The following is a 12743-nucleotide window of genomic DNA, read 5'->3' on the forward strand; positions in this document are numbered from 1 at the left end:
CACCTAAAGCATTCGAAGTTCAGCGTGCTTGATGGACAGCGAACAGCTGCTAACGATCACGTGCCCACGACCTTCCTAACGTGATGTGGGTCTAAATTATCCTTTATCAATTAACGTTTGACGTGAAGTTTTATGTTACTTAAAAAGCATGTCGCTGGCTAGCCTAAAAGAGCTGTTACCAAACATCACATTAGAATTATAGTAATTCGACGGGGAACACGCCTTTGGTGGAGGGTGGCGGGGGGGGGGGGGGGGAGGGGGGGGGGGGAGGGGGGGGGGGGGGGCGGGACCTCAGGCCCGACTCTGGTTATTTACATTGTGATGTATCTGGAGCTAGCTTCCCAGTAAGGTGAATTAGCCTGCTACTTCCCAGTACTTATCTGATGTTGCAATGTCACCACTGTCCAGCACAGTCGTTATGCTCTGTTCTTGGTCATGCAATTTCTGCCATTTTGTCGTACAGTCATTTCTAACGGCCAGATGGGGCCATAGTTAGTTCTTCGAAGCTGAGGCATCAGTGCGGTTCAGCAGTGACGTCGTCATTCTGTATGATCATTGACAAGTCGAATGAATTATGTGGTATGTACCTCCAAAAACCACGTACTTGCGGCTCGCCAGGATTTCATCGTTATTATGGACGCAACTGAGTGGGAAAAACCCAAGGAATAGACAACCTACGCAAAACATCGCTGTGATTATTGCTAGACGGTTATAGTGGCGCATGAAACACCAAACATTCAACGACACCATGTCTGTCATACGATAATTCTAACACTTGGCGAATATTCAGTGTACGGATTATCTGCAATCTTATCCACTGACTATGCCATTACTACCAAGATACCAATAACTCACGCACCAAGTGACGCAACAACGCCGAACTGACGTTTTAGCATCGCTTCAAAGTTAGGAAGACCCGTAACGAAACTGAAAAGGAGGACGAAATGAAAATGAAAAAAATACTGCCATTACCGTTGCTCGTTCCCAACCTTTCGACTGCGTTTCCAATTCAAATCACCCGTACAAGCAATTGCCACGTACATTACGCTTGTGCAATCTATTCAGCCTGTTACGCCAATCGTAACGATAAGTATACCTCGTTGGCACTGGCGACACCCATGTTTAGGCCTAACCATGTTACCACGCACTGGTCGGCCGCAATGCATTCGTCAATGGTATTAGCCATGGGCCTCAACCGTAGTGCTAATCGAAGCGTCAATCAGAGCACCGCGTGCATCTGATACACCACATGTATCAGATATCATGGTGCACCACATCAAAGTATCAGGCTCAGCCCAACACTGGGCGTAAAGGGGGCGTAACGCCAATGCTGATACCGGAGTTCGTCGGTCGTTGATTCGGGCACACTGCCTTTCGTAACGCCGCTTGTATACAAAAAGCGGTTGGCACTTCTCAGTGCCATGCGCACTCTCACATCTCATTCGCTCATGTTAATGATGGCCTAAGCATGCCGCCCGTCGCGACCATCCCTGTGCTGATAACGGAGCTGCTGCGGCACTGAGTGGTTGCTTCAGCACGGAGGAGCCGTTCGAAGCCAGGTCACACGCCCATAATTGATCTATCATGACGGAGTACGTCACCGCGTTCATCTCAAATATACCGACCGCCGGCTCGCGAAGCGGTCAGGGAGGCTCGATGGGGATGGGGGTGGAATGGGAGCAGGGTTTGGGTTTGAGGGAATGTGGGGGGGGGGGACTGCGTCCAATCGTCCGAAGAGCGCGGTTCCAGGAAGGGCCAGCAATATAGCTGGAGCGGCCGGAGAGAGACTTTCTGACTAATGTTGTTACGTCCGTTGACGGTGAGGATCCGTGCTTTCCTGAAACCGGCACAGTTCTAAGTACAAATGTCAGCCAATATTTCCTACACTGACGTGCTGCTATCCCCATGTCGATGTGCACTCGCACACATTTGCATATTCAGCCATTCGTAACGAAGAGCCCAGGCGGGCACTGGGGTACGAATGTCCACATTCAGTGCGGCAGTGGACGCGGTTGGACCGTAACATGGTCGTGCCGGTCCCCGCGCTGCCCCGTCCCCCCCCCCCCCCCGGGGGGGGGGGGGCAACAGACCAGGCGTGACCCGCGCTCTCCGCCGACAGCACCGCGACACGCAAGAGACGCTGGCTGTGCTGGACCGGCTCGACCTGGACACGGACAAGCCGAACGAGGAGGAGGTTGCGCGCAAGTTCGGCTTTGAGGATGACTACTACAACGGCACCGTCTCCTGGTGGCAGAACACCAAGCCGAAGCTATGGTCGCTCTTCGACGAGCCGTACTCGTCGCAGGCGGCCAAGGCGAGTGATGTGCGGGCCGCCGGCTCGCTGGGCGGCGATCAAAGCCTGTCCTCAATCCTCATCATACCGGGGCCCTACGCAATAAGAGTTCACTGGTCCGGGAGAGGAGCCTAGATAAAACGGCAATGGCCTTTGGCATTTGTAAAAGAACAAAAACAACACAAAGCCAACACAACAACCCATGCTTTGTGAAACTAGTGACCATTCAGAGCCTGGCCAAAACAGTGTCGCTTCCTTCCGAAATAAACAATGACACATTCGTCTTAAAATTTCGTTCGGCCAGAACCCACCCAGTTACGGTCGCCACGTCACGGAGCCTCGGTCACAGGTCCTTTGGCGAGTTCAAGTGCTGGCGCCGTCCCGCCGTGCGCCGTGCAGGAGTCGCTCAGTCTGACGGTCTGGCTGGCCAACGCCCGCCTCGGAGTGATTGCGTCTTCCCCGGTGTGGAAATCCCCTCTAATTGGGAGCCAGGCCATTTGGAATGGCCTGCACCGGCGAGTTTTACCGGCGAGAGGTCATTACCGACCGTTCAGAGACGGGTTTAAGACCTGGGAGATTGCTGGTGCTCTTCAGCCAAAAGAGCTCCCTCTTAAGGAAAGCTTCTGATGTATGTGAAGCAACAGTAGTAGTTTATCACGCCTCTGTAATCTCTTTTGCGGTCACCGCAATGTCCCTATGGCACATCAAACTCCCGCTATAGATATCTATGCTTGCGTGACGGATGAATCTTTATTATCAAGACGTTTGTGCTTTGTTTCCCATAACAATACAGCGTTGAAATCCATAAACTTGAGCATGAGCTATAACAAACTATGGTATGGTCCAGCTATTTATTCTTTGTCTCACAGTTCTATACATCCATACTGTATAAAGACTGGTCACATTTTGACATGCGGACAATTTTGCACGTCCCAATCACTACGTCCTGCCAATGCTTCCTCTTGTGCAACGCTGAATCATAATTTGCAATTGCCAATTCGATAACGACTTTGCTTCGCGATTAAATAAAAGTAAAAGTGGTGCAGGAATTCTACGGTTTCTCAACGCCGACGTTTCTCCTTACACCATGTAACAAACGGTTGCACTCTATCTGAATTGTGCAGCGATTGGTTTCATTTTCGTGCTATGCTATGCGTTTTTAAACCTTCCACGGTGGTACCCATCGGGCTCGACGGTGTGCGTACACAAAATGGAAGGTACTGCTTTTGCAAAATAGCAGGGAAGTGGGAAAGGCGAAAGGATGAGTACACGTTGATTTCATTAAGGTTTTAATATTGCTCGACACATTGGCTCAGGCGACAATCCTATGGCAGCTGGGAAATGCTCTGGCATCTAGAGTAGTGAAGCGGCAAAACATTTCATAGAACCGTCATCTTTCTTACGAGTCAGGGACGCATAAGTATCCTGAAAGAGATGCAGCCTACCCTTTTTGAAGCAAGCTATCTTTGTCTATCACCATGGAGATAATCTGAAATTTTCGTGAAAAGTTTGTAATTTTGGCTCACCTGGCTCTTCTGTCCCTACCGCCATTTTTTAATGGCTTCTATTAACATGTAACATGTTTTTAGGTATTCTTATACGATAGCAAATAACTACAAAAATGAAAATTCGATGTTGTTGTCCTAAGAGAAGAGAGTCGCCCATACGAAGCGACTGTGTTTTGATTCGAGGCTCACCGACATTGGCTGGCACAGAAACCCACACCGAACGACCCATAAACATCGTCGACCAGGTCCGGTAAACAACCTGAGGCCGGGGCGCCCACCATAATCAGCGGGACGAGGAATAAAATGGGAACAATGCTGGCCAACCATAGCATCCAGTTGAAATCCGGCGAGAACAGAAGACGCGAAAGAGGAAAAGAGGGAGGGAGAGGAGAGGGGAGTACGCGAAAAGACGAATATTCCTAGAAATAGGAAGAAGAAGCTTTCTGAAACTCTCTCTCTTTCCCTGTCTGTCTCTTTTTCTATATATATATATATATATATATATATATATATATATATATATATATATATATATAGCTAAGCAACAGTTTTGTTTTTAACGTTGCAAAGCATTTCAAGCCGGGTACCTTCGTAAAAACGGCTACCATCAAACCAATCAGTTGGAAACGTCAAACGTGTAATGGGTACATATCACAGTCATCATTTCGTGTGCGTACTTCAGGGTTCGAAGGTCTTGGTTTGATGGTAATCCTTTAGAACATGCTGGTTAGCTTCCTTTACATTTCTTAAAATGACGAAGAACTTTGCTCTAGTTTTTTCAGTCAAGCTATTTTAAAATAAAAGTAATACCAAGGCCTTTTTGTTCTTGAATTCCTGGGTGGTTGGGGTTTACCTCGTCGTCTAGACCTAGTAACGATCTTGTAGCCTGGGAATGTTGCAGGTGGAGCTTACGAAATGTTTGCCTTCCAATTTCAGTAACGCAGATGATATGGTGGGCAAGGGGTGTACTGTGTAAAGTAAACCACATTGTCGTTCCTGCTTCTAACTTTGGTAGGAATATGTGATGCACCAAAATTATGTACTGCATTGGTACTGGCCTACCCAAACATTTAAGTGCCCAGCTAGCCAACGACTGCAATACGTTAAGTAAAGGTTTAGTCTTCCAGTTCGCAGTTTTCTTGCGATATCTTTTACTGAAATCTTCCGTGGCCTGATCTATGCTGATAAAGAAATTTGCCGTTGTATGGATAGTGTTTCCCAAATGACTTCGAGCAGATATCTGCAACCGCACTCTGTTTTTGCTTTGGAGGCTTGCCTTTTTTATGGTTTCAACTCACATTTCATAGAGTTCAGGAACTCGGTGGCTTTCTCTGAGGAGAAGACGCAGCCTGGATATTGGGCAAGGCTCAAATAAACATAAAAGGCCGTGCTGGTCATGTCCCATGACAATGCATATTTCTCTAACCCAGCATAAGCTTTCAAAACACGCTTCGTGATATGATATTAGTGGGAACTGTGACGTTATTAGCTCTACGGTTCACTTCATTAATTTAGTAGCATACCGAATGCCAGATGTAGAACTCGTAGTGCGTTACATTTGCATCTTGGAGAAGATGCTGAGATTAGTAACTACATAGACTTTTGCAGGCGCTGGGGTAGAAAGCGTTTTTTTTTTTTGGCACAGCTTAAGATGACGTTTTATCTTTCCACATACAAGACCGCAATGCTTCTGTTTGCAGATGTCGTGCCTTCCACATCTGCGTCTGAAAATGTGCTATTAACAGTCTTGCAACTCGAAGAAAGGTGTTCATTTATCCACATTAACTGTTTTTAGTTCTCGGCACATCTCACGTGCCATACAACAACGCCACTCCTTACACAGTGTGTGACCTCCCAGGTCCGAGCGAAGCCGCTCAACGCCACTCCCTACACAGTGTGACCTCCCAGGTCCGAGCCAAGCCGCCCAACGCCACTCCTTACACAGTGTGTGGTCTCCCAGGTCCGAGCAAAGCCCCCGAACGCCACTCCTTACACAGTGTGTGACCTCCCAGGTCCGAGTCAAGGCGCCCTGTGACGTGCATTTAGCTTCAGAATTAAGAATTAAGTAAATCTACTAACGCCTGTCTCCGGCCATCTTGTCGTCACCGCGATCTGCGCGACCATTGTGGTCAGATTCGGGTTAACTCCGGCTTCTGTTCCAGATCGTGGGCATCGTCAGTGTGTTCTTCATCTGCATCTCGATCGTGTCCTTCTGCCTGAAGACGCACCCCGATATGCGTGTGCCCTACATAAAAAACATCACGGTGCAAACAGCGTTCAACGGCACCGCCTGGACGCTGGACAAGTACCAAACCAGTCCGCACGACGCCTTCTTCTACATCGAGTGCGTCTGCAACGCCTGGTTCACGTTCGAGATCCTGGTGCGCTTCGTAGCGTCGCCGAACAAGAAGGCGTTCATCACGTCCTCGGTCAACATCATCGACTACATCGCCACGCTCAGCTTCTACATCGACCTGATCCTGCAGGAGTTTGCGGCCCATGTGGAGAACGCCGATATTCTAGAGTTCTTTAGCATTATTCGTATCATGAGACTGTTCAAGTTGACGCGGCACTCGAGTGGACTGAAGATTCTGATGCAGACATTTCGAGCGTCGGCCAAGGAGCTCACCCTTCTGGTGTTCTTCCTGGTGCTCGGCATCGTCATCTTCGCCTCGCTCGTCTACTACGCCGAGCGGATACAAGTGAACCCGCACAATAACTTCAATTCGATCCCACTCGGACTCTGGTGGGCGCTCGTTACGATGACCACAGTTGGTTACGGCGACATGGTGCCGAAGACCTATGTGGGCATGTTCGTCGGCACCCTTTGTGCCTTGGCCGGTGTACTGACGATCGCTCTGCCAGTGCCGGTCATCGTCTCCAACTTCGCCATGTACTATTCGCACACGCAGGCGCGCGCCAAGCTGCCCAAGAAGCGCCGCCGGGTGATAGCTGTCGAGCAGGTGCGGCCCGTGGCGCGAAAGCCGGGCGGCAACGGACCCGGCGGCAACGGCGGCGCCAACCGCATGGGAGCGCAGAAAAATCCCAAGGAGAGCATGGGTGAGTGTCGTCCGCACGCGCCTGCGGCGGCGGCGGGCCTCGTGCGCTGATCGCTGAGTGAGGCTTGGCGGCGCCGCCGCACGTCCATACGTGAGTATCGTGGGCGCGACCGCTCGGCCGCCTGCGCCAGCGCGCCGCGCATATGCCTGGAATGAGCCGCGCTCTTTTTCTAGATGATAGGCCGTGCAGCCTGCCGCCGCGCTCGCCGCGCCTGCTGAACGTTAACCGTGTAAACCGAGCGTAAACCGAGCCGTGCCGAGGCGGCGCGCCGCCGCCGGCACCGGTTTGCAGAGTGGAGGAAGCGTCCGCGGGCCTTCTCCAGCCCGGCCGCAGCGACGCCGGGCCAGGCAGACCATAGGATGCCACCGCCGGGGTGCCGGCGATCGATGTCCGATGCGCCCGACCCGCCGTCCCACCCACTCCCAGCGGCCAGTGTCCCCTCGTGCGTATTAACGCTCTGTGTCCTTTCTAGGCTAACACCTCAGCCAGGTAGCTCGGACTCTCGTGTGTTCGCACGGTGCCTGCCGGTCTTGACCCACTGTGTAGACCGTAGGATGTGGAGCACCCTCCCAGTAGCGTTGCGCACCCTGTCTGCCGTTTCTCGATGTTCCGGGGCCCGCCCGCCCGGGGGAGGGGGAGGGGACGGGGAGGGGCTGCGTCGATGCGCGAACGTCGCTGTGGGCGCCTGCCGGCGGCTCGTTCCCGACACTGAACGATACCTTGGCTCCATTAGCTGGCAAATGGAGCTGAGGAAACCATTAGAGCCTCGTTTGGGAGGCCAATCAGGTTACAAGTACTCACCCAGGCGCCTTTTTCGCGGCCGGCTGAATGCTTCCACTGTATATTTTGCGTTCTTGTCGCCCAAAAGAGAAGCTACGGTTGTCGCGTGGCGAGGTGGGATTTATTCACGCATACTAACCATTAAACCTATCTGGAGGCTCATCAGTTGTAAGCAAGCACCAGACATTTATTTTAGCAAGCACCGCACGCCACGAGAGGAAAAAGCGGGGCGCGGCCGCACTTGACCCTGACAAATAATTAAGGAACTGTGCGTTGATGCGGTGCGCAATTAGGAGGTAGATGCATTCTTAGTTGAGCTCGCAAACGTGGCGGCGAGAGCATTTGGAATCGGTTTTGAAAAATCTAATTCCACCGGCGGTGAATGTGCCTGCATCATGATTAGCTGCGTGCTAGAATCTTAGAGAAGAGGAGGCGATTGCGCATCCAGCAGGTGCACAGAACCACGCAACGCCTGCTACATCGTCCTCCTTTCCGTTCTCCAAGAGAGCGGTGGCCGTATCGCAGCGCCGGCGCGTCTGCCTGCGGCAGCCGGCGCCACGGGCGGAGCGGTTGGATGGCCAGGCTGGTGGCCGGCCGCTGTGGCGTGACCCGAGGTCGTGCCGCCCGCTTTCTGCATGCTGGAAGCCGGCGGCAGCGCCATCGAACAATCCGGCTGCCAGCGGACGGCCCGGGCACCATTAGCGGTGACGTCACTGCCTCCACCCTCCCTCGGGCGCCGCCGCCGCCGATGGACCTCCGGCGGACGCGGACGGGCGGCGGCAGCGCCCAATTAAAAGTTGTCCCTGGCTGCACCAACCGGCGACCCTGCCGGCGAAGAGACGTCCCCGGCGCGGCCCGCACGCCTCACCGGGCAGCGGCGCCGGCGGCGCATTATGCGCGGCGCGGTGCCGCCTGTCACGGCCATGGGTCTGTGCAGAGGGGACGCCCGGAGGCAGAGGCCGAGGGGAGGCCGGCCTCGGCGGCCGGCTGGCGTGGCGCCAGCCCGGCGGGATGGCCGATCTGGCCGCGCCGCCTTGGATCCAGGCAGGCGCGCCCCATTTTTCGTCGCGGCGTGTCCGGCTTGCCTCGGCGCTGGCCGCTGAAATGGGCGAATTATTTGCAGGGATTCGAGAATGTTCATCGCCGTATTATGGGCTGGTAGTTTATGGGTCGCGCCGCCGCCAGAGAACGGCTGATCGGCCGCAGCCGCCCACGTCACACACCGTGCTGGGCGCGCGAGGGCCGCCGTCCGTGGGTTGGGTGCACCTCTTCTCAGACGAAATCCGAGGCCCGGGCGACATTAACGGCGCGCCTGTCAAGCGAACGGTCGCCGAGTGCAGACGGTCGGACGGGAATCTTAGAAGAGGTGCCGAGATTGAAGAAATTAAAACCTGGGGTTCCGCTGCCGAGTTTGGAGAAATTAAAACCTGAGGTTCTGTTGCCGAGTTTGGAGAAATTAAAACCTGAGGCTCTGCTGCCGAGTTTAGAGAAACTAAAACCTGAGGTTCTGCTGCCCAGTTTAGAGAAACTAAAACCTGAGTTTCTGTTGCCGAGTTTAGAGAACTTAAAACCTGAGGCTCTGCTGTTGAGCTTAGAGAAATTAAAACTTGAAATTTAGCTGCCGAGTTTAGAGAAACTAAAACTTGAGGTTCTGCTGGGGTGCAATGTTTACGGTCGCCTTGTTCACACTCTTGCTGCTGTCTTTGTCGGGCATTAGTTAACCAGGTGCCAAGAAAGTTTCATCTGTTCAGATTGCTGTTCTCAACCCCGAGGGGATACGGTTACCAGCTTCAAAATTATAAATGCCAATTGCAACAGAGAACAAAGAGCCGGGTAAAGGTTCGCCCACCACTAAAGACACCCCAAAACATCACTTCATGCTGATCAGAAAAGATAGCTGCACACCGCGCGCGTACGTGCGGTTGTGGCGTACACGGAAGCGTGTTGCCTATGCTGCCCTGGTACATGCGCCGCGTCATTTTGTGACGTCCTGTTGAATCAAATCAAACGTGGCAACTGGACTTCCGTTGATATTTATTCATAAAACGGTGAATGGTGGTTTGGCTTCACTGATGTGAAGCTTTTTAGAAAATGCAACATGTGCACTTTGCAAATTCCATTTTGCGAGGTTGTTGTGATGTGTGTCAAAATAAGCTGATCACAGTCAAAATAGTTACAGCTATCAGAATTGTAAATGTATTGCTTGTTTCGATGCATGCATGCTCATATGTGAAACACACCGCCAAACAAGAAACTTCAGACGGGTATATTGGCGCCCAAGGTATGATCCTGATGCATTTGCATACCCATCGTCCTTGTCAATCGCCTTAGAACTATATAATTTTGCTTCGTGTATGCTGGAATTTTCTGTGTCATATCACGTTATGTGTTTATGTTTTATCTCTGCCAGAATGGCTGCTCGTGTGTCGTCTAGCGCCCAGCCATCCCTGCACCTGTCAAAGCAACTTTGGTTTGTCGAATCACCCTCTCATTTCCGCCGCAGCCATTTTTGTATCGGATGTTTTGACGTTTCGATGTGTCATTTTCCCGTTGCTTTACTGTTTGTTTTGTTCGGTTTCGTTTCAGCATGGCGCGCCCTCGGCTCCGGAGGCTCGGTGCTGGTCTCGTGCGTGCCGACGATGCCCAACCCCTCCCCGCAGACCCCCTCAGCCCCCGCACTCCCCTCTCCGTCCAGCAACGGCTCGGCGCTGGCGTCTGACGTCGAGCTCACGGTGCCGCTGCTGATGGGGCAGAGTCGGCGCGAGACGTTCACCCTAGCACTTTAAACAGGACACCCGGAGTGGGGCATGGCTTAGAATCAGCCGGGTCGCTGGTTGAGGCCGGTGGCGAACGTTAACAGTGATGTGGTGGCTCGGCGCGAGCCGAGCATTACTAGGCGTCTCTGCCATCGTCCTCGGATCCCTGTTGGTGCCTTTTAATACAATTCACACCGAAGTCAACACTGAACGCTGTAGTTTATGTGCATACGCAAACAGCGCTTGTTCAATAAACGGTCCAACGAGTGGGTATGCGATAGGTCGGAAGCGCTCCCATCCGGCCTCCAACTCCCTACGGCGGCGATGCTTGCCCCGTGCTCACACACCCACTCACCCACACACACACGTCAGTGCGGGCCCCGCCCGACCCCGGGTCGTCACGACCCGGTGCGGACCGGCGACCCGCCCTCCGCCCCACTTCCATCGACCACGGACGGCCAGTGACATCTGGGACGGGGTGCGCGAACTAGCCGAGGCGGTTAGTGTGCCGGCCCGGGCCCGCCGCAGGGGTGCAGCCAGATCCCGGGCCTCGCGGGTGGTGGGGTCCGGGAGCCTTTGCCGCATACAAAGCTCCATAAAAGCCTCCGGTGAGTGCGCTGTTGATCACGTTGCACGTGTGTGGTCCAATCCGGATAAAATCATTAAACGGCAAAAACAATATTTTCACTCTTTACAAGTACAACCGGTCGGGTTGGAGGTGGCTGCGCCCCTGGGTATCGGTATGGGCCACTGGTGAGCGGTGTGTGGGCTTGACCGGGTTCTCTCTCCCTCTCTCTCTCTCTCTCTCTCCCTCTCTATCCGACTGCTCGTGTTGCGTGCCTCCTGGGTGTTGGCCATAGCTTGCCTCACTAGCTTACCCTCTTTGCTGGCAAACTCAGAGCTTTTAATGCCCACTGCTAATCTTTGCAATCTCCGATTCAATACGCAGTTCTCGGGAGGTTCGGTGTTGTGTTGTGTGCGTGTCGTGAAGGTGACTTGATGTGGTGGTGGCTAATTGGAATGATATTATGATTGCCCACTGGCTGATATATATATATATATATATATATATATATATATATATATATATATAAAAGAGCATCGGGAGTCGACATGTGTATGAATGTCCCGTAGACGTGTTACTAACCCTCCCCCCACACATGTGCGCCTTCTATATATGCAACTAACTTCTAACCGTTGCAGGTAAACAATCGACTAAACATTGTCTTAAACCAGCTAATAAGCCTGAAATGTTTTCCAAAAGGTTTACGCTAGTAGCTGTTGATTTTGCCGCCATTTTACTAGAGTGTGTTAGACGCTTGCTTCGTGTCGCTGACAGATGTTGTTTCTTTCAGGCATCGCTTCCAATAATACAACAAACGGGACTAAGGGCTTAGCTAACGTTGGACCATGACTCCGATATTTCCATATCCTTCCTGCTACCAAAAACCTCGACCATAACCTTCAACCAACGTCATAGGCTCAGCATTCACGCATCTGCATCCAAGTAAAGTACTAAGTGGTGTCAGTCATAGATGCTATGTGTTATTTCTGTTCTGGCAACTTAGAAAGCGTGCAATTTCTGTCTTGTTTCATTCACCGGCTTCAATTGAGCATCGCTTTGATTTGCGCCCACCTCACAGACACCATCTTCTCAAGCCTGTGGCGACCGTTCTCTTCAAGCTACTGAAATTGCTTTCGTTATCGTCACTTTAGACCCTTCCGTGCCAAGACACGACAGTACTCTCTCACTGTGACCCACCGAGCCGCTTCCAGCTGGCACTCACGCTAACGACAGCCAACACTGTTCACCTCCTATAGCCTTCTGGTATCGGCAATATGTAACCGTCTCTCTTTCCCAGTCGGCTATCTCTTCTAGACCTGATAGCTGTTTCCGACTTTCTGTCAGTGTGAATAGATGTCGCTTTAGAGAGCTTTCACAAATCATACATAGATGGCTCTGTGTACCATATATGGCTTCCACGCTTGGGACACTAGCATGCACATACAACGGCGTGGGTTGACATGGTTCGACGGTCGGTGACATGCGTGCGCGAAATCGGGCGAGGCACTGTAGCAGACAAGTAGCAAAATAGTCAACTACGGCATCATCATCACTATAGTGACGGAGTTAGAGTAGCAACATAGCTGTCAGCAGCATTTTCCATTGCATCATGAGGGGTATGTGTAGCTGCGTGCCGAGTGCTGCGTCGTTGGTCACGACGCGTTGTGGTCTGTCAGCGCACGCGCTGCGTAGCTCGCGGCGAATGCGCCACGTGCGCCATCGTCTGATCGCCGTCGCACAGTGCACCCGGTAATGCCTGCCCGTCTATTCCAGTCGGCTTT

At 52.4% G+C, this 12743-nt stretch overlaps 1 protein-coding gene across 5 annotated transcripts in view; it reads left to right on the top strand.

Moving 5' to 3' along the window:
* Positions 1-12743, top strand: part of Shaw (potassium voltage-gated channel shaker cognate w) — an 81930-nt gene that overhangs the window by 69065 nt on the left and 122 nt on the right. The window contains exons 5-9 of one of the 5 annotated variants that reach the window (XM_037223880.1): positions 2120-2314; positions 5964-6861; positions 7334-7350; positions 11753-11904; positions 12736-12743. The exon at positions 12736-12743 is cut by the window's right edge and continues 122 nt beyond it. In XM_037223880.1, the coding sequence (XP_037079775.1) occupies positions 2120-2314; positions 5964-6861; positions 7334-7338 (1098 nt within the window). In that variant the 3' untranslated portion in view covers positions 7339-7350; positions 11753-11904; positions 12736-12743. The other 4 variants (XM_037223878.1, XM_037223877.1, XM_037223876.1 and 1 more) reach the window with 4 other exon arrangements.

Source organism: Pollicipes pollicipes, unplaced genomic scaffold (assembly GCF_011947565.3).
Source record: "Pollicipes pollicipes isolate AB1234 unplaced genomic scaffold, Ppol_2.1 Scaffold_4881;HRSCAF=5763_pilon_pilon_pilon, whole genome shotgun sequence".
NCBI classification, from domain to species: Eukaryota; Metazoa; Arthropoda; class Thecostraca; order Pollicipedomorpha; family Pollicipedidae; genus Pollicipes; species Pollicipes pollicipes.